Source organism: Helianthus annuus, chromosome 3, assembly GCF_002127325.2.
Source record: "Helianthus annuus cultivar XRQ/B chromosome 3, HanXRQr2.0-SUNRISE, whole genome shotgun sequence".
Lineage (NCBI taxonomy): Eukaryota > Viridiplantae > Streptophyta > Magnoliopsida > Asterales > Asteraceae > Helianthus > Helianthus annuus.
Window position 1 is genome coordinate 20,032,093 of NC_035435.2, and position 23,340 is coordinate 20,055,432.

General features: G+C 37.4%; 1 protein-coding gene and 1 long non-coding RNA gene across 2 annotated transcripts; both read left to right on the plus strand.

The window, feature by feature from the left end:
* Positions 1 to 5,804: 5,804 nt before the first annotated feature.
* Positions 5,805 to 6,717, plus strand: LOC110928782. The gene is made up of 2 exons (XR_002586677.2): positions 5,805 to 5,927; positions 6,114 to 6,717. It is a non-coding gene; the product is annotated as an uncharacterized LOC110928782 (long non-coding RNA).
* Positions 6,718 to 17,349: 10,632 nt separating this feature from the next.
* Positions 17,350 to 23,104, plus strand: LOC110931322. Its single transcript, XM_022174720.1, has 2 exons — positions 17,350 to 18,079; positions 22,992 to 23,104. Exons 1-2 carry the CDS (start codon positions 17,350 to 17,352, stop codon positions 23,102 to 23,104), a joined length of 843 nt encoding a protein of 280 aa, XP_022030412.1.
* Positions 23,105 to 23,340: the final 236 nt, after the last annotated feature.

Sequence of the window (23,340 nt, forward strand, 5' to 3'; positions counted from 1 at the left end):
CTATACTACGTCCACGATGGGTGCACTTGCCCATATGTGTGTTTAGTGTTAGTAAATATCGTGTTTTATAAATTTAAAACTTGGCTAAAAGTGTAAAAAGGGGCTTAAATACTCATCAAAAAAAAAATATATCGCACCAACACACATCAGTATCTTACTGCATCTCGACCCGACATAAAGTTTTCGGTGTGTTTATGTGCTAGCTACCAAGCCACTCCAAGAGAATCGCAGTTGAAAGCTGTCAAACGGATTTTTCGCTATCTTAAAGGCAAACCAAGACTTGGATTGTTGTATCCCTTCGAGGGAGGCTTGGACTTGATAGCATATGCTGATGCAGATTTTGGCGGGTGCCCAATCAACAGGAAATCAACCTCTGGTGGTGCTCAACTGCTTGGAAGCCGTCTGATATCCTGGCAATGCAAAAAGCAACAATCAGTGTCGTTGTCCACATGTGAAGCAGAATACATCTCTGCTTCGAGCTGATGTGCTCAAGTCTTGTGGATCCAACAACAATTACGGGATTACGTTTGAATTATACACAAACTCCCATCATGATAGATAATAATTAAGCTATTTTGATAACAAATAACCCGGTACACCATTCACACACTAAACATATAGATGTTAGGCATCATTTTATTCGTGATTGTGCTGAAAAGGGTTTAATTGATATAGTTAGAGTTGACACCTTAGACAACTATGCAGGCCTGTTTACAAAGACATTCGATCGGACGAGGTTCGAGAATTTAGTCCGAATGATCAGGATGATAAACCTTGAGTAGGATGGTTGCATAAGCCCTCATGGAAACTTTATTTTTCCGGTCCTTTGTACAGGTCACTGCTTTTCGTAAAACACAAAAATCCAAAAACATTAAAAAATGAAAAATTGAGGACGCGTTGATTGTGAGAAGAAATGATAGTACATCGGCAGTCATATCTTTTACGGGGTATCTTATAAAATTAAACCTAAACTGTTGATAGCTTCATCATATGTTGTAACGATAGGTTTTACGCGTTAATAAGAACCTGTTTTTGGTATATAAAGATAACGAACTGCGTAACTTGTGTGTAACATCTCTCAGATATATGGTCTTGGTACCATAATTTCGTTTGAGAGATTACCAAAATTCTGAGATACTAGGTCTTTATATCTGATTATTATCTGGGATATTATACTTGGTCTTCTAGTTTTGCGTCCGCAATGGCCTGGACCTCGTATAATACTTTGCTAAGCGCTTCATTTGTGCGCAAACCCTCCAAGTGGATTTCTTTTCTTCCTAACAGTCATCACCAAATAATCTGTTTAAAGCTTGTCACCATCGGGTGAACAACTCAAAATATATGTTACCACCGGGTACATAATACTGAAAAAAATGCCAAAGTGCAGCAAAAGATACTAAAGTGTTGGTACACCACCTAAAGTCGAGCCTTCATCTCTCTGTCAGTGCGGTGGCACTAACCTGAGCTCTCAAGGTTTCACAATTTTAGCCGGATATAGATAATAGTTGGATATACTCACCTGTAAGATGTAATTTTTGGTAGTCTTGATACGGGAGTATATTCTAAGGTGGGGAACACAGTTATATCAGTTAATAAGACACTTAATTACATATCTCGAAAACAGTGTTCGAACATTTGCTAAAACTTAAGTGGACAAGTATATCGTTAAACATCTTGAACTGTCATTATCATTCTGTGTGCTTAAAATCGTTAAATGAATACTAACTGTGATAGATTTTGACAGATAAGCCGGTGTGATCTTCTTGTCCGCGTTTCCACAAAAAGATAATGCTTGTAAATATCCTAGTTTCATTTCCGTTTCAAATATTAAAAAAAAAAAAAAGATTTTCGGTGTGTTTTAATATAAACTTTGAAAAATACAAAAAAAAAAATTATTTCTCGTTTCCATGAGTGGGCTTTATATTTTTAATGATACTCAAAAAGGGTTTTACAATTTTGAAAACGGATTAAAAACAATCCGGTGAGGTAATTTAAAATAAGTCTTTTAATAAAAACAATCAGTCTTGCTAAGTTAGTCTAAGTGTGTTGTCCGTGTGGGAAACCGTATTCCAAGTTGGTAGAAATATTTATTAGTATGTGCTACTTAAAAATTTTTGAGCTTAAATATGTTAACTTTGTTGGTTTTGAAACTCATTTGGGCTTTACGGATTTCTAATGTGTTCTAATGAAGTTTTGACAAGCTATTTTAGATTAACTGAAAGAAGACGGGAAGCTCGCTTTTCAGTGTGCTCGAGCTGTTCGATGCTGTGTGAAGAACAAGACTAGGGCGGAAAGCGGTTTCTCGAAGATTTGATGAAGATCTGTAAAACCCGCATACATCAAGGGGGAGTATGTAAATGCACCTCAGGATGATAAATGCGGGAAGCGGCTTCTCGAAGACTCGATGAAGATTTGCAGATCCCGCATGTATCAAGGGGGAGTCTGTAAATGCATCAAAAGTTTGATAAATGCTAGATGCTACTGAAGTTTCAACATTGAAGGACTAATCTTGTAATTATGTGAACGTGTCACAAGTTTGGACAAGGGTTCTTAACATATGCAAACTTGTGGGTTTAGAATGTCAGTACTTGTGGTTCTTTTATATGGTGCGAATTTGTATTTTCTAGTTAGTGGTCGGTACTTATTTGTTAAGTACTGACTAGGGTTTCATTGTAAGGGTCCGTATTTAGTTGTGTATATATACTAAGTGTCTTGTACGCATTCAGCGACTTAGACAATTCAATGAAACAGTGAAATTTTGGAGAAAACTTCTTGTGCAAACAAACCCTAGCTTTGTGTTCTACATTCAATCTGTGTGATTGTCGATTGTGAATACTCTATGTATTCAAGATTCTCTCATCTTCTATACCTTCTATATGAGCTCTACGTTGCGGTACGAGGCACGCGGTGGTTTTCGCACATCGCGTGTGTTTTCGATCGATCCGGTTCGTGTGTTCATTGAAGGAAGACGCCCTTACAATTTTGGCCTTTAATGTATTAGGTTGAGCTTATTTTGGATATGTTCTTTTGAGTTATTGAATAATATTTCAGATTACTGAATTTTAAGAGCTATGTATTAATTTTTCTTTTCAAAATCGAACCAAACCAAGCCGAGGCGAGCCAGCTCGGTTTAAAACCCAAGCCGAGGCCGAGCTTAAATTTCCAGCTCGGTTTCAAATCTGAGCCGAGCCATCTCGGTTTATAATCGAGCCGAGCCCAAGTTTTTCCCTAGCTCGGCTCGTGAACAGCCCTATGAAACACCGCCGCAAGTGTCCCTTTCACGGTTGTGATGAGTTTGGCCATGATGACTATCACGGTCGTGGAAGAGTGTCTTATGTGTGGATTTGACTTTGACATTGATATAAGGAATGAGATATTAAATTGTGATTGGGTGTGATATTTTTTTTGGAATGTGATGGGTGTTACAAGTGTGATGAGTGAAATATGAAAAAACAAGATACTAAATGATGATCGGGTGTGATAGTCATGATAGATGCCCCCATCCACGGTCCACTCTTAGAACGCTCACAATTTCGATCTCTCATCAGGTTCATTTATGTATTAAACAATAAAACATACAATTTTGATGAATTAAATATTTTTACTCTAATTAAGGTGTTGAAATATTATCTCTTCTAAATAACCAGGGTTCAAGTCTTATTGTAAATAAAAAAGTAATATAAATTAGAAGACGTGCAGTGGCGGATCCAGGAATTTTTTTCACTGGGTTTACTTTTTTAGGACTGAACATAAAGAACTTCGGGTCGGTTCGACGGTTCGCGTCGGGTAAGGTACATCACATGTAAAATAGATAGTATTTCCTAGTTTTACAACTAATAAAAATAAGCGGATTAAACGGGTCGCGAACCTCCCAGTGTGTCCTGAACATGGCATATTTAGCTAAACTGTGTTTGTGGGTTCGATCCTAAACTGACCCAAACCTGTTTAGGCTAAACTCAAACCTGTGAATTTCATGTTATGTTTGTGTTGTGTCAAATGATTATTTGTTCAATTAGGCATATAGAAGTTACTATTCAATTCGCATTTTCACTTAGCAAAAACATTGTTGTTGGCTAAGTTGTAAATTAGTTACTTGTTCAGTTTATTATTCCCGAATATAGGAAAATGGTTTACAATATTGGAATTCGGAAAAAGGTCCCAAGTTTTCAATTAATTTTAGGACTCTACTGCAGAGTTAATAGTAATATATTTTGATCTTATCTTACTCCATACTTCATGTTCCAAATAGTCTTCTGATTAATGCAAGCAATTGTTACACTAAACAGTAATCGTTTAGAAGATCAGACATGATGACTTGAAAAAGTAATCACCAAAAGAGCTTTCTCTTTCATCTAAAGATTAAATAGAATTTTAGTGAAACAAACAGATGGTTAACCACTTAATCGAACTGTTTCGATAGCAATAAAACATCAAAAGCTAAAACTTTCAGCAGCAATATTAACTTAAAAACCTAATTTCAAACCCAATTTATGTAATCAACAGATTATAAATTGTAATCACTAATGTAATCAAAAGCTGTAATCACTGATGTAAAACAAACAGATGTATAACAAACTGTAATCACTGATGTAATCAAAATTCTAACCTAATCGCTGATTCGAATAAGAAAAACAAAGTGTCTGGCAGCAATCGGCAGAGGCGGAGCAGCCGAGCAGCGGAGAGGAAGGACGTCGCGGTGTCGGCAGACGGCAGCAATCAACGGAGAGGAAGCCAGTGGGAGGTGGACTGGTGGAACTGCTGATGTTGCTGTTCGTTACTTGTTATGTGGCTGTGTGACGGCGTGTGTTTTGTGATATAACCCTAAATGGGTTTTATTACATTAATAAAAAAAATTAAAAAGAGAAATAAAAAAAAAACGAAAAAAAAACACTTGATACGGGATTCAAACTCGGGTGAGTTAGGAAGAAAAGCGCGGACATAACCGGTGGAACCAAGGCTTTTTTTGTTTATGGGATCCCTTTATAATTTACTTATGGGTTCCTTTTCAGTTTCTTATATATATTTACACTAAAAATTAAAAACCGAATGGGTTCCCGAGAACCCGTAGTTTCTACATAAGTCCGCCCCTGAGGACGTGTGCTTGTATGTCACATACAATTTTGATGGATTAAATATTTCAATACTAAAGTTAAGGGGTGTGGAAAAGATGTATGTATGTATGCCACATCCATTTTCATCACTTAAATTGCTTTTCTAATAGCATTAGCATCCATTCCACATATTTATATCCAAAATTACATTAAAAAACATTATATTTTCTCTCTCTTTCATTTATAACCACTTTCAAAATATATTAAAAAATTATACGGGGTAAACAGTGTCCCTCCAAATATACAGATAAACAGTAATTTTCTCTTTCCTCCACTCACAACTACTTTTTATTCTCTTTATATGATAAAAACTCCAGACATAGAATTTGATGGAATGGATGTGAATGCTCTAACGGTATAAACCACTTAGATTGTTGAGTTAAAAGGCCATAATTATTGCCAATAAGGTAGTGGTGGAGTGGTTGTGGAAAGACTTGATATTTATTGTGACTCAGGTTCGACTCCCACTATCCCTATTATTTTCTGCGGCATCCAGGTGAAGGGCGAATACTGGTGACACCGGTTCGTTTTAGATAGGAGGTGAGGTTTTACCAATTATCCGATTGTCGTACCTTCGAACGGGTGAATGTCGGGTTTCTTGCCGTAAAAAAAAGTACAGAATTATTCTATCAAATTACCTCATACCATCGTCCGAAACTCCCAGGTTATTTCCACAATCTACCTACCACTTTAAAGTTTAAATACTAATATACTCGTTTTGACAAACCCTCACACACCCTTAAATTAACCCTCTTCCTCTCATCTTCCAGTCAACCACCGCCGCTGCACCACCGTTACGGCCGCACAATCTATCTTGTAAGTATTTTCTTTATTATTATGCTTCCTTACTTTCGTACCCATAACAGATCCGCATTTATTTTAATTACATAGTCATGTTTACCTATCATGGATGATGAAATTAGATCGGTTTAATTGGGTTTGACTTTAGATCCATGTTTGCATCTGTTCTAACTTTTTATTATTGTCAAATTTTAAATACAGATCTGGATTGACAACCAGTTTAATGTATCAGTTCATCAGTTTCAGCAAAGTCAAATATATGTTTTTGTTGAAGAGATTGGGTCTCTAATCTGTGACTTTGATGGCGATCCGAAGATCAGCAATGGAAGATCTTCAATGAGCACACGTGGACTACACTACTTTCATAAATGTGTTGTGATGACAGAAGAGAATCGTACACCATGATATAAAGAGCGCAAACGTCCTTTTAGATTGTAATTATCAATCTAAATCAAGGAAGTTGCGGATTTGGAAAGGTGTATGATGCTTATGGAGAGGTGTACAACGAAATTGAAATGCTTACTAGGCAGTTTCGTTGTTATTTCACGAGAAGATTCTTATCTATGAGTTTATATCTCATAGAATTTATTAATTACTCTTGATGTATCAGACGGACTAAACTACCTTCATGAGGGACTAAGTTACCTTCATATACTAACTGTTGTTAAAAAACAGTTAATAATGGACTGGACTACCTTCATATTTCTATCAATACTTCACATAGAGTCTTTATGTATAGATCTAATTTGATTATGTTTTGTTTAAATATGTTTTTAATATAATTATTGGTTTTCTTTTGTATCAAGTCAGAGTAATGCTCTGTCTGGGCTGGCTGCCGGAAGGCATCCACATCGTTGTCTGCTTTTACCTATCTAAGCATTCGGTGTCCATCCGTGCTCCAATGTCCATCACATTTTCCCCTAGAATGTGAGGCGCCTTTTCTAACATGTCCCAAGTATTGATGCTAATGTTTACTTAGAATGGCAACAATCTTTCCTTCTTGTGAATTACTCCAACTCTCTATTGGAGTCCTAAATAGTTAAATAGTTTACTAGAAGGTCTAAATTATCCCTTGAAATGCTAGTAGTCAGACAAGTTTCTATTACAATTCTAAAAAATTAAAAAAAAAAATGATTTCAGTTAATACTTCGTTTTAAGGTGTTTTTGAGTGTTGGTAGAAAAACAAGTATGTTCTTGGTCAGGGTTGGTGCATTTTGACAAAAATACCATCCTGAACCGCTAACTACATTTTCAAGAAACGCCAAACTGAACTATCAGGATGCAGTGGCCAGCCGGACCGGCTAATTTTAGGATTTTGTTTTGGCAGGCTGAACTGATTTTTTAATTTTTTTTCTTTCAAAATAATATGTTCGTATTAAAACCTCTAAAAATGATGAAAAATCAGTTTATGATTATAACACATATACATATCTACGCATGGAGCCGATTTTATTGTTCCAAATCAGACTGTTGAAACATCAAAACATCAAAACCGAACTATTCGAATCTCAAACTGGCAGACATCCTTCGATTTAAATAGTTCGGCTGGTTCAATGGTTTATATACAAAGTTGGAAAAACCAAATAGAGCAAAAGTTGACAAACGCTAGTGTTTATTTAGAATCTCCACAAGAAAAATGTGATCAGAGTCCTCTGTCGTGTATGTGTACGATATTTTTGGACTAGTAATAGCATGCAAAACAATGCTGTTTTTTTTTTTCTTTATTTTATTTTGTATGAAAATACAATATTTTATTAAATCACATATTGTAAGTTGACATTCTAATAATTTGCTCTTTGAAACAGTTAGTAAAGCATAAGACCAGTTAAAATATCTATTTTATATAAAAGTAAATGATTATTTAATCAAATTCTTACTTAATGATTTGTTTACCTGTTAAAAATATCAATTTATTTATAAATAAACAATAATGTAATTAAATTCTAATATAATAATGTAATTATTTAATAGCTTATTTTTATTTTAATTGGGTGCAAATGGTTGAACTCTATTTCTAACATTTCAAATGCCTCACTTTTGTAACATTGAGTATATGTCCAATGAAACCGTATGACAGCCATGTACCCAAAGATGATACTCCTTTAAATTAGGTGCAATGAATAAACATAGTCACACTATTATATGTATAATAGTGTACTAGACTACCTTCATACACGTGTCAACGCCACTGTTAACAATATCAACATTATCCGGATTCTAATATGGAAAACTCAAAAGTTAATACTCTTTTTAATATAAATGTGCACTAAGATTTCGGATTTTGGGTTATCCAAAATAAGCCACATTTGCATTGATAAACCACAAAAGGACATTGAAGCATAGGTGTATGTATTCAAGTTTGTTTTCATAATCACAATAGTTGATTGAAGCATAGGGGTACATCGAGTTTTTTTTCGAAGAGCAAGTCATAAAAAGCTCACTGTAGTTTCAGTATCTTTGACCTAAACGTGTTTTGACTCGTTACCCAAATCGTTCAATTTACCGTCTAAAATTTTGCCCTAGGCCAACCATTGTCTAAAAACCCTTTTCCATCTCCTAACACCTTACATTTGTCTAATGTGAAATGTAACGGTTCAGGCACATTATTATCCCCGAGTTACTTTCCACTACAACACATTACCACGTTAGTTAATACCCTGCAAATGAGGCAGTGGTGGGATGGTTGGGGAAAGACTTGGTGTTCCTTGTGACCCAGGTTCGACTCCTACTCTCCTCATTATTTTCTGTGGCATCCAGGTAAAGGGCGAATGTGGGTGGCGCCGGTTCGTCTTGGATGGGCGGGAGGTTTTACCGATTATTCAATTGGCGTGCCTTCGGGCGGGTGGAGGTCGGGTTTCCGCGCATCTGGGAGAGCCAAAGGGTTGGCGGCGGTCGAGTAGTCAAACTTGGTCACAGTGTCCGGTGTCACGGTGGTTGGCACGTCATTCCTTACCGTTCAAAAAAAAAAAGTTAATACCCTGAATTTAAATTGGTTATTATTAGTAATAATGATTTATATCTAGCAAGACACAATGGGCCATTTGCAATTAACAACGGAATTGCTTTCATTAACCATCCAAAACTGTTTACTTTGCCTACATTTCTTATTTATATTTATTGGAAACCTTTTTTATGCATCTCTATTTTTGTTATATAATGATAAGATTAGTGTTCAATACCAGGGGCGGATATAGCTAGTACAAAGGGGTAGCCTCACTACCTTTTCACGCTCCGGCTGTAGTGTAAATTTTGGAAAAATTTGATTTTTTTTTTTTTAAATTTTGTAGCCTCTCTAAAAATTTTCTAGACTGTTCAATACCATTGGTATTAGTAACTTTTGTTGATTAGATGAGCATAAACCGACAACCAAGTATAAATTTTGAATAGTGAAAACAAGCCTTGTTTGAGTTGTTGGGCACACTTTTAGGCCCAAATGCGAAACTTTTTTTATAAATTAGCCCGATTAGTGGAATTCTCTAAGATTCTAATTTCTTTTTTATTTTTCTTATTATAAATTAAATTGTGCTGTGAGTTCAATTGTTATTTTAAGCATGATATTTTAAGTATGGTTCTAATTTTTCAAGATTCATATAAACCAATATATTTAGGTTTATCATGCAATGCAAATGGTGACATAATTAAGCCAGCCAAAAGACTAGTTATAGAATAGTTGTATTTGGGGACTATAATCTTGGCTAATATTGTTGTGTCCTTAAAAGAGATCAACACAACACATAATTCCGCTTAAGAGCAATTTAAGAGAAATAGTAAACTATGAATCTATGATCACTTCAATAATTAAGTTTTTTTTTTTCACTTTATTCGGGATAAAAGTTGCGCTAGATTAAGAACATGTTCTTCATGTTTCATCGGGTGTCAACATTAAGATATTTTCACTAGCTATCTTCTTTTGGGGGGGGGGGGGGGGGGGTTTGGGATTAAGTTTGGAAATGGCTTATTAACTTATTAGAGCCAATAAATCAATAAGTCATTTGGAAAAACCCCATATGCTGGCTTTTTAAAATGACTTATTGGCTTTTTGAAAAAACGAATAAGTCAATAAGTCATTTCCAAACTCAATCCTAAACCTCTTAATCATCCATGTTTAACAATTTTCGCTCTACTTTGAGTGCCCGTCGTCTATGCGCTCAAATTATACAAACCACAAAGCGTTAAAATGTATATAAATAAAAATTAATTGTTATTAGGTATATAGTCTTTTTCTACCCTAAGACATTGGGTATAAAAATGAGTGTCTTTAGTTTAGTAAATATATAGAAATGAGTATCTCACTTTGTAAAAGGGGATTGAAAAGGTTGCGAACCATCAAAAGCCATTTGTACGGACCTAACTATTATTATAAGTCATTCACGTGAGGGTGTCACACAAACCCAACCCTAATAAAATTGTGTATTTATTTAATTAGTATTAACATTAAGTTAAATATATAAGCACTGTTCATGTGTTGACCAGTCAAAATTACCAGTGTAAACAATAATATAACCTCTCCAAAATTGAGTCACACCATGTTGTGTTTAAAACTCCAAGACATAAAATAACTACTGCTAGTACAATAGAACTCGAGCATTATATTTATTTAAGTGTGTGGGTGAATTAGAATATTTGTTTATTTTCCAACTTTTGTAAATGTATCTAATCTAATTCTTTATGATATATAAGAAGGTTAAACATTTATGGATCATTTATGAGTATAATTAAGTTTTGAGATGTGCAAAATAGAGAGTTCAAGATATGAATAAATTGGTAAACTTGTTGCAATTAATAAAGTATTAAATTGTTCTTGTATAACCTTTGAATTAATTATAGTTGGGTGCCGATGATTGGAAGAACAATTGGTTTGGGGGAGGTAAAAAGGTTTACCAACTTATGTTGTTTTGAAAAAGGCGGAAATTTTATAAAAAGACTTAAGCAAGGTGCTCAAGGAACAATACAAACAGAAGGAAAAGTACAAAAACTAACGCCTATTACATATTCTTTTTATTTAAAAATTAAAAGACCTCCAATTATCCCATCCAAGGTCCGAGAGTCCAGCTCGGTTGTTGATCCATGTAAACGAAACCGCTTTGATGTCAGCTATCATTTTCGATACCGAAATTGACTTTTGCTTGAAAATGATGTCGCTCCTTGTCAGCCATATTTTCCAGCAAGTTTACCCACTTATGTGGGATTGCTGTCCGATAGGTGTGAGACCGAGTAACAAGTTACAACTAGAGAATTAAATTTTACTATAGGTTTAAGGCAGACTTACAAAAATAATAGTAATTAGAGTTAAGTTCGCGTACAAATATTATTAATGTATAAAACGTACGAAAGACATGAAAATGTCAAAAAAAAGCAGGATGGTATTTTCGTAATTATTTGTTCGTAGGTTAATTATCAAAATTACTCTACAAATGATCTTGTATGGTAATTTTGTACAATGATCATGTAAAGTAATTATCAAAATTACTTTACAAGTGTATCAGAATTACTCTACAAGTTTATCAAACAACTTACAATTCAAAATTACCCTACACGATCAATTTTAGAGTAATTATGATACTCTACCAAATTAACATACAAGATCATTTGTAGAGTAATTATGATAGTCTACCAAATTAACTTGTAAGATCAAAATTACCTTACAAGATCATTTTATAAAATTACTATACAAGATCATTTGTAAAGTAATTTTGATAATTACTCTAGGAGTAAAATAATTACGAAAATGTCACAACATTCTTTTTTCAGGAAAACCTTCAATTCGTACATTTTGTACGTTAAAAGTATTTGTATTTGATCTTTTTTCTACAAAATAATAGTAATTGCATTTGGTGGCCTTTCAATTATGTAAATTGTTCACAATTTTTTTAGAAAAAAAAAGTTTGTTACACAAGATTTTCTTGAGTTTTCGTAACTAAAATGGGTTTTCTCTCTATCATTCACCCATATGTGTGTGTGTGTGTGTGTAGAGGAAGGTTTAAATGAGAACACTAAATATGGTGACACCTGTGAGAACGAATGAAAAAACCACGAGAACTTGGTCAAAAACAATTTCAAATTCAATTTTTTTTGCACTTATCTTTATTATTTGAATACAATGTTAGAAATTTAATTTACACATTTAAATTTATGTAAATTCATAAATAAAGAAAATTTATACATGTTTAAGTTTGCCATTTACACATGTGTAAATTTGTTATATTTACACATGTGTAAAAAATCTAATAAAAGTGATTTTGAGAGGATAAATGAATTATTTGATGTTGTAAACTCTTTTTTTTTTTTTTTTTTTTTTTTGATGTTGTATCTTAATTACAATTAGGTTTGTATTAAAAAATGGTTTTGATTGATTTTCCATTCGTTTTCACGGTTCTTGCAATATTTAGCATTATCAAGATAACCATCCCCATAACATGTATGCTGCTAGTGATTGATGTCTTAATACCCATAAAACTACTTGTGCATAAAACTACTTTTCTTTGATTTTATAACAATGCTAGTCATATTTCTTAGGTCAAACGTGAAAAAGTCAATTAAACCCATGAATCAGTTTTCATTTAAAAAAGAAGAAATCATCAGAGGTGTCATGTTTCACGATGCTTTATAGAATCATAGTGAGGTGTTTAAATTATAAGAATTTTTTTTTTAAAAAGAAAAAAAATTTCAATCAATAAGTTTCATTTTATTTTATTTAATATTTACATTTATAAGGTTATATTTGTAAACTTACATAGATCATTAATTTGTAGTCTTGCTCTTTAATAGCTAACTACATTAAATTTGTAACTTATTTTTCAAAATATATATGTTTTCAAAAGACAAAAAAAAAAAAAAAAAATAGAGTGTAGGATAAATTACGAGTTGTGTAGGATAAATTTAAATATGTGTAGGATAAAATTCGAAATGTGTAGGATAAATTTTTATGTGTGTAGGCAAAAAAAATTAGTGTAAAGAATGATAATCTTTATGAGTAATTAATTAGTTAAAGATAGTAATAAATGATATGAATGAAAAACTACTTAACATTTTACAATTGTACTTTTTGTTATTTTTCTTCTCAATTAAATTTATTCTCAAATGAACCTCCCCTATAATTATAACCACTAGTATTTCACGATTCGTGTGTTGTGGTGGATTCGTTAAAAACAAATACAAAGTATTTCACGGCCCGCACGTTACAGTGGATCCATTAAAAGTAAATACAAATTTCATGCGTTAATTCAAGAGTTTAATTAAAAAAACAAAATTTTCTATGTAAACACATGCGTTATACCACAGACGTTGACGCTATCTTAAATCTTATGTAAAAAGACGGTACCGTTAAACCGAACAAAATACCATTAAACTGAATGAGATATTGTGGCGTGTTAACTCGCAAATCAATCGGGTTTGAATTTATATAATAGTAAATGATAATGAAAATAACGACAATAACAGTTAAATAAATTCAGAAAGTATATGGTTTATTAAAAGTAAACCATAAGGGTTATTTGAGACTTATAATACTACTCTAAGGGAAACTTTTTTTACTTGTAGTAATAATTTAAGGGAATAAAACATAAATATACATATGTTTAATACTTGTACATATAGGTAAAGAAAATAAAAACAATAGTGTATGTCACATGACATCCACCCTTTAGTTTACAAATATCACTAGCCAATCAAAACACTCAAAAAAATAATAGTAAAACCTCCTCACAAAGATTATATGATAAGTTATAGATAGGGTATAACCATGTCTCAGATAAATTGTGCATATCGTCGCGAATTAAGGTGCAACATGATCACGTACCGACTAGGGGTGTGCATGGATCGGTTTGGGTCGGTTTTAGCCTAAAACCATAACCATAACCGCGATATCGGTTAGTGGATAACCATAACTATAACCAATCGGTTATGATTAATCGGTTTTGATGGTTATAGCAGGTCGGTTGTCGATGGTTAGCCGTGTATTTAGCCTAGCTAAAAATAGCTTAATGTTTTTTAACATGCAATAAATTGTTATTGCATATTTGTAGATATTAGTATATTACATAATATTAAAAAATACATATAACCGATTATTCAAATAAAGTGATCTGATATATTCTATAAATTCAAATAAATATTCAACCTAAACCGCAAAAGGATATGAAATAACCAATAAATACGATTTTTTTAATCAGAAACATTAAATATTAAAAAGCTGGTGAAAAGTTCTAAATCTTACAAAGATTTAATACATGTCAGTTCGGTTCAGTTATGGTGGTTATGGAAACATTGATAACCATAACCGACCCGCTACTTTCGGTTTTCAAAAAAACCATTAACCGACCCACCGGTTTTTGATTTGGTTCGGTTTTGTCGGTTAATTTGGTTATGGTTCGGTTAATTCGGTTTTGCACACCCCTAGTACCGACTATCAAGAGCGGACCCACATAGAGTGGGTCGGGGTCCCCGGAACCCAATGTTTTTAAAAATATTAGTAGATCCGGTCTATTAAATTTTATAAAGATTCAATAAATACAATTAGATGGACACCATAGAAAGAAAAGGAAAGTTGATATAATGGTAAAACGTACTCTTTACCATTGTTCAAAGTATGAGAACTCTAATATATAATGGTGAAACAATGACTATAGAGAATTACATAACTAATTTTTCTTTATAATCTATTTGTTTTTTGTGATTATAAATCCAGCTCTAAAGGGCTTTTTAAGCATGGAATAACAGCATTTTATGTTGCAAAAGTAGTTGAAGACCAAACATCAACACCTTATGTTTGTTTAGTAGCCTCTATGAGTTGTTCCTCCCTTATTAACTTAGTGCCTCCTTTTAAGGTCAAATGTATTGCAAACTTTATCCAAAGAAAGAAAGAAAGGTTAGTGGTAGAAGCCACGAAGTAAGCATATTACTATCAATCTATTTTGACAACGGTATGGACCTCTACTATTGTTATTATTTTTTTTTTTTTTTGTCTTCTCTCTCAACCCCACTCTCTGTCAGAAAACACACATATTCAAATCTACTAATGTTGTATTATATTAACACTAGGTTAATGCCCGCGCGATACGCGGCTGAAGAGGTATGGTCCCAATTCCCTGCCTACATGGCAGGGACCACACCACTTTTGAGCATACAAGGCGTCCACGTCAGCGAAGCAACCCAGAAGCTTCTAGAAACTTCTAGAAGACTCGCAGCTGGCACCAAAGATGCTCTATCCGACATAAAGGACAACACGTGTCACCACTCGCAGAACGCCACATAGGCCTGCGACAAATCAGGGAGCAGGACTGACAACGCCAGTACGAGGTATCCAGCGTGGTCAAATGTAAGAATGCCACGTGTACCACTACACCTGCCGTGACAGAGCAGACCAAGGGGATATTCCCCTTGGTCGGACAGCTGGCACGCACCCACAGCTGGCATAGCTGCTCCTTCCTTCTTCACCCTCCGGCTATAAATAGGACCCTTCATCATTCAGGTTCAGGATCTTTACTCTCCATACTCACTCTATACACACACTGTTTTATTCCTCTCAGAACAGTACTTATTCTCACACCGGAGCCTGGTTAAGAGGGAAATCCCCCTTCTCCCCCTCTTAACGAGACTGACGATGTTTACTGTTTTGCAGATCTCAAGCCATTGTTACGAGCAAGAAAAGAGGTTGAACCCACAGACGAAATAACCCCATCGATAAACCTTGTGTTAATCGGTGTTTCATCATTGGCGCCATCCGCTTTTTGCAAAACCAACCTCATCTCTTTTCTCTATTGAAAAACACTCGTCAAAAATGGCTGAACAAACCCCTTCACACCCAGTCGACGGAGAAGTTTCTTCCTTTGAACTCGTTTCGGACACAGCACACGTCCAAAGGGGTCAAAGGAACGAAACCATCCAAGAGGGACAACTGAACAATGATTTTCCTCCTATCTTTGGGAGTGTATCCAGGGTTGTTGGTCAAACCACAGCTGGACCCACTTTCCAAACACCACCAGCGAGGATCATCAGTCAAACCACAAACGGAGCCGTATTCCAAACTCCGACCGGGGTGTTGCAACAGACACCACCACCAGTGCTGACACCAAGCCATGGAGCCGGCCCCTCAGCTCCATCGGAACAAGCGCAGCTCAATTACTCCGCACTTTTAGGGCTACCCGAAGGAAAAACTCTCGCTTCATGGTATGCCGAACAGGTGGCGTCCATAAACCTAGTTTATACGCAACTCAGCGCACAACAAGCTCTACTCCAGGCACAAGCTAACCAGTCAGCATTCGTAACTCCACCACCAAGGTCTCTGAGTACACATACAACTCAGCAGACTAACGCGTGGAACCTACGTCCGGAGAGAGGACCAGTTCAAAATGTGAGAAGACCAAGCGCACACGACACGCGCGATACCTATGGTGAAACAGAAAGCAACTTTGTGCAAAACACCAATGTGCAAAGAAAACCGATCCAGACTCGTTTAGGCGCGCGCAATATGAACACAGAATGGGATGAAGAAGAAGACGACCCAACATACAAAGGGGAAACCTCAGTGTTTAGCAGACTTCATCCAGAGCACGAAGCATACAAGCCTGCAAAGCGCGCAGGGTATAACCCAAAGGCAGAGCATGACTATACCCTAAGCTATCGTCCAGACGACATGGCTGAAGATTCAAAATTCATCAGGGAGATTGCCACAGCTGCCATAGACAAAACCAAGCTGCCGCACAACGTTGGCAAATACAATGGATTGACAGATCCAGACGATCACCTCCAGGTCTTCAAGGGCGCAGGAGCAACAGGTGGGTGGAACCTACCAACTTGGTGCCACCTGTTCGCACAAACGTTCGTGGGCGCAGCGCGCATCTGGTTCGACAGCTTACCAGCAGGAAAAATTAAATCATGGGTTGATTTCAGAGAGAAGTTCTTGGCACACTTTTCTCAACAGCGGAGGCACGCCAGAGACCCAGCAGATTGTCTAAACATATGGCGCCGAGACCACGAAAGCATGGAAGATTTTATCACAAGATATAACAAAGAATGCTTGGAGATTGGGGATGTGGGAGAAAAAATGATGCTCGCGCACTTCATGAGGGCAGTCAAGTGCGACGATCTGATCAAGCGCGTGAAAGGTAGAGACGGAGGACCCAAAGATTGGGAAACTTTCATTGAGGCCGCCAAGACAATAGCACAGACAGACAAACAGTTGACCGGTGATGACCACCGTCAACGCGCACATAACTCTAATGACCGACATGGCAGAAAAAACAGAGGCTAGTCATGGAGGTCTTCCAGTCATAGAGAAAGAAGCCCACCAAGAGAAGATGCACGGCACACAATCAATCAGATAGCACACAGAAAAGAAGTAAAGAGGAAAAACAGAGAGAAACAGTGGACACCATTAACCAAGACCCCGTCGGAAGTCTTGGCCACTGAAAACCACCAATTCAAACCACCCCTAAAGATGCGCAACAAAAGGGGTCAAGATCCCAATCTCTACTGTGAATTCCATAAGGATACGGGTCACCTCACCGACGACTGTTTCAGCCTGAAACAAGAAATTGAAAGAGCCCTAAGGGATGGAAAGCTCACTCACCTGGTCAAGGGCGGAAAGCGCGACTTCCGCCAAATCCAGAGAAGAGACGAAGGGCCGGATAACAAAAAACTCAGGAAGTTGGAGACCCACATGGTGCAAGGGGGCCCACGAAGACCAAGGAAAAATTACAACAAGCGTACACAAGATGATTCGTGGCGCGAAAAGCAAGTCATCTTCCCAGTTGTTAGAGGAGGCCCAAGGGAAAAGCGACCAATAGTCATCCCAGGAGTGATTGGTCATTACCAGACAGACTACATCTTCATCGATCCGGGGAGCACCGCGGACATCATTTACGAACAATGCTTCAATCAATTTGACCAGGAGGACAAGGCGCGCTTGGAGCCAGTAGACTACCCACTAACTGGTTTCTGCAACGAGGCCGTTTTTCCCCTGGGACAGATATCATTCCCGGTGTTACTCTCGGACGGGCGAAATTCAAGAACAGAAGAAGTCACTTTCATGGTGGTGCCTGCACACTCACGGCACGACATTCTCCTAGGGAGAGAGTCACAAGGAGACTTCAGCATGATTTGCTCTGCACCACACTCGGCCATCGGATTCCCAACGGAAACAGGCATCGCACTGATATACGCAAGTGGTACGTGCGTGACTACACATATTTTTACAATGAAATTACACACGAATTGGTTTTATATTTATAAAAGTGATTATTACTTTTACATCAAAACACACACGAAAGGGCAAGTGTACCCCGTCATATATGTAGTAAAGTATCGGTAAGAACCAAGTATCGATCCATGGAAATGGGCGGAGAAATAATACTAGACCTTTGCCACTAAATTACCGGTAAAAACATAAATGGTATTGGTTTTAATTAAACTAAAGTAAGCATAAATAAAAACTTATAAAACATAGTAGATTATATATAAATAGCCTTGCTTAATACACACCCACAGCATGTTAACTAAGTCAGTTTTGGCACTAGAAGCATTCGGTCAATTTTCCATTTCGAGACAATTAGTATCCCTTTCGGGAATCCGAACATGACAACCATTCGGAAAGTTAAAACGATAAACACACTTTAACCACCTAAAATTGTTCTTTAACGTGCAATTGATAAATGTCTATGAAAATCTCCTAAAAATAAGTTAGTCATCCGTTAGGAGTTTTCTAACCTCACTTAATCAAGGAAAGCAACACCGATAAACACAATGCAACCACCGAGATAAGCATAAACTAGATTAAATCACAACCGAGTTCATTTTACAAATCTTGCACATAAATTCACCAAGATAGCAATTTTGGCCGAAACTACTAACTAAGCTAACAAATCATGGCAAGAATTCGTAACAACACCATCTAACCCGTTAGAGTCCTTCCGTGAGGGCAAGCTCTCTTGATTAATAATAATTGCATTTTATTAAACCACTAACCCGTTAGAGTATCATGGTGCCTACATTTTAACTAAGTTAAACTAGTTAACCAAATTAAAAGTTTACTAATACATGATTAAATAAGCTTCATTTTTCAACTATCTTACCTAACCAAGCACCAATCATCCAACACAATTACTTATAATCAAGAAATCAATATCAATAACAAGGTTGCAAACTAATCATCAAAGATAATCATAGAAAACACTTCTAAATTTCATTACAAACATAGATTAACATACTAATGATTATAATCAAGCAAGGGATTGTTGTGTTTTTGCCCAAAGGCTTACATTAATACATAGTAATCAGTCTAAATGCTTGAAACATAACAAAATTATGGAAAGATTTGAGAAACCAAACCATAAACAAGCATAAGAATGAGAATCTGGATAGTAAATGAGCAAAACCGGGCAATGTGGCTTGAATCCGAGTGAAAGCAGCAGCCTTCGGAGCCTCAAAATCGCCTGCAGAGCTCCCAAAATGTCCAGAGTTACTACTAAAATGGTTCTGTTCTGTTTAAATGCTTTTTCGAAGTTGCACGGCCGTTCTCCCGATCGCACGACCGTGCACTTTAAGCATTATTGGTGGTGGGCCACCGTACTGCATGACGTCACAGATCGTTGACTGGTCTTCGGTCACGCACAAGCGTTCCAGACTTGGCACGGGCGTTCCACACCGGCATTTTGTTGCACGCCTTGACTTGTGGTCGTTCAGCTCCGAGGTGTTCCTGGGATGTCGGATCCGCACGACCGTTTTTGATTGGGAACGGTCGTTCCATATCGGGCTTGCCTGCAGTGCCTTGCACGGTGAGTTGCACGCCTGGTTCACTGCCGGGTCTTCTTGGTTTGTCGGATATGCACGGTCGTGCATATGGCCGCATGACCGTGCCAAACGCCCAGGTCAGTTTTCTTCACAGAATCTTCGCAGCCTTGTCGTTTTGTCCGGAAAGTCCTCGTTTTCGCTATCATCTTGCCTGGTATGCTGTTTTAGGCCTGTAAACAAAAATGTAGATAACTAAGTATCCGAATGACGGTTTTACGGTCGAAAACGCATAAATGGGGGTAAAACGGGGGACTAAAATATGTGTAAATTAGCGAATATCAAATCTCCCCACACTTGAACCTTGCTTGTCCTCAAGCAAGCAGAACTAAAAAGCAATAAAAGACGGAAAGAAACAAGTACGATAATTTACACACTATTTTATTGAAAACTACTATAAACGGTTAGCCGGTTTGTCGAAAGACATCATCAAAAGACTCAAACCCAACAAGCATATGCAATTAACAAGCGACAACCAAAAAGCCGTGACTTCACATTTAATTGACTCTCATGCTAATCTTCACACAACTCACAATGTTCACACACTCGGTTTTATTTATGAAACATACATAAAATCTGTATGTGTAAACACTCAACGCCTAGTCAATGAAACATGCAATATCATAAGCTTGTCATAAGATCTCGTCTCCACCAACTAACATGCAAATAAGTGTAAATCAAGAGGTCTTTACGGGTTGTAACGTTAGGCTTGGGCGAAGGGTATGGAAGTGGACATTTAAAGTGGCGAAAATGGTTAAAACTCGGTTTTAGCGTTTAACTAGCAAGAACATAATACAACTATACATACAAACGCCTTAAAAAGGCGACTAAAGCGCAATCGAGCTTATCAACGAAATTTTAACATTTAAGCATTCAAAATTGCTCGATTTCTATCAACTTCACCCTATTTTAGGGTGTTTTATTTTCTGGGTTTTTTTTTTTTGAATATATAAATAACTATACAATAAACCGAAACAAATGCTAGTTAAACGATTATTTTGTCCGAGTTTCAACACTAAAAAGGGTTTAAAACATACAAAGGCTAAATTTGGCTAAGTGGGCGATAACGTGGGTAAACAAAGGTAAACGGGAAGGCTCGACATGGTTAATCCTAAAGGGTAATATAGGGTGAACGGAAAGCACAACACAAAGAACAAGGCTTACAACAAAAGGGGTAATCTAAGTGCCTCTATCACTTTTACACAAATTCACAAGTTCATGGTTTTAACAAGCATACTAGTGACAAGTTCTATATTACACATAACATCCGGCTCACTCCTATATCCGAAATGAACAAATATATAACAATAGGCTCAAATATGCTCACGTAACGGATGGAATTGGTAAAAGTGTGAAAACTATCATGCAAGTCTTTCTTTGTTTGTCACGCTTTCCGGTTTCCTTTTTCAAAAATATTTTGCTTGTCGAGTTTTTATCAAGTCCGATGCTTTCTAAAACACAATCAACCTGATTATTTACTAAAATATATACAAAATACAGGTATTTTTGAATGATTTTTCTGATTTTTGATTTTTTTTTATGAGGACAAACAAAGTTAACAAAGTTAACAAAGTTAACCCCCTCCCCACACTTGAACTTCGCATTGTCCCCAATGCGAAACCGAAATATAGAGAAAAAGGATAATAATACTCCCCTCAAGATGATATCTGATGAATCGAGGCTTCCAAAGTTGCGTCTGTCATATGCTCCGGTCAAAGACTTGATAGCCACAATCTGCAAATATGTCATATGGTACAGCGCAACAGAACAGTAACAGAATAAATCCAAATAAACCATAATGTACATAAATACTACCAATCCAAACAAAGACATAACATAAAGTAAAGTGTTTTGAAAAATAAAATACAATCCGAGGGTGTTTGAAATACTAAGCAAAAAGAACACCCGAAATAACAAGTACTAATAATAACCATAAAAACCACCAACGAAAATCACCACCAACTCCTACTCGTCATCGCCGTCATCGTCTCTCGTGAAGGATGGGCCCGCACCACCATAACCAGGTGGGTTCCACGGTGGGAACTGTGGAGGGTGCTGGAAGTAGTCGGGATATGCATGGTGCATCTCCCCGAATAAGTACGAAAACCCGGCACTCACCCCCTGGTATAAGCTCTCCTGGCTCTGCCTCAACTGATCCTGCGTGGCCCTGAGCTGATCCTGACTAGCCCGGATCTGGTCCTGGCTGGTCCTAATCTGATCGATGTACGCACCATGCTGTTCCTGCGTGACACGCATCTGCTGGAACTGCTGATAAAACTCAGGCCAGTCCTGGTGCTGATAGAACTCATGGTGCTGCGGCTGGTGTGGCGGTGTCAGGTGTGGCGGTGTGTGTGGCTGGTGCTGCTCCTGCATCTCTACATCTTCTTCCTCTTCCTCTGCTGGGAGCGGGGGTAACGGGTCCCAGACCTCGTTATTCAGCCCCCTCAACCTATCCCCGTGATCAGTCTCAACAATAACCCCCATCGCCTTCAGCGACCTGATGTCAACATGCACTCCCTCAGTAATCAGGGTGAGACTCTGAAGTACCTCGTCAGTCATGAGGTGTTCGTTGTATGCAAGTTCGGTCACATATTGACCGCCATGTATCTGACTGTTAGGGGTCCTTCCTGAGCTCTTCACAAAGTATTCAGCCATACGCGCCGCTAAATTAATTGGCGCCTTCTCCACCAATGCATACAAAAAAATCAAATCAGGTGTTGGACAGTTACCAAGACTGTCCATGCGCCCGCATATGGTGTGGCTAAACACATGGTGCATCACTCGCACCAGAGGGTCTCTAAGTCGTGAGGCCTTTGACATCCTTGGGTTGTATGGGTCCCCAACAGCATTTGCAGCCCAAAACTCATCCCTTGCTGCATCAGACGGGAAAGTGAACTGCTCTGTGAAGACACTGGCATCATCCATGTCTTCCCTAGTGTAAATACCGAGTCTCCTTCCCAGACGACCAACCGACCACCGGTGCCATTTACCACACAATCGGAAAGCTATCCGCTCCTTGTGGCGGAATTTGGGTCTTCGCGCAGCAACTGGCTTTTCATAAGCATATGATGCAAAGAACTCTATGGTAAGCTCCAAGTACACGGGTCAGTTGCAACCGACCAGATTTATAAGTGGACGACTCATCATATTTTCTAAACGGTCGTATTGATTAAGTTCTTGCATAACTTCCCAATCAAGCCATCTAGGGACTCCGAATTGCCCCCTCCGGGCCCATAACTCGTCTCTTTTAGGAATGCACAAAGCTTCACGCTCGTTGTTAGGATCGAACTGTAGGAAGGGATGATCCATCTGTAATGGGGAACATTGTTAGAAAGACAGAAACAGGAGAAAATGGAATTGAAAACAACCGAGCAGCAAATTATGAAGCTTCTGTCAAACTGATCTAGGCGAATGGCACGGGCGTGCGGCGATATGCACGGTCGTGCATCACCGACGATGTGCACCATCGGCCCAGTAAACTCGGAACCGCACGGCGTGCGAACATCGGAACGACCGTGCAACTCCGAACCAACATCAGAAGCACTGAACACCCAGAAAGGCACGACCGTTCCATACAAGAACGACCGTGCAACGCCGATTCTGCAGTATTTCGAACCCCTGATCTAATAACAGCCTGATTTTT

Bases quoted from the DNA above. Each gene is read 5' to 3' on its own strand.
- LOC110931322 (XM_022174720.1), top strand. From the start codon at position 17,350: ATGCGCAACAAAAGGGGTCAAGATCCCAATCTCTACTGTGAATTCCAT. The intron at 18,080-22,991 runs GTACGTGCGTGA...ATCGAACTGTAG, and splicing joins CGCACTGATATACGCAAGTG to GAAGGGATGATCCATCTGTA.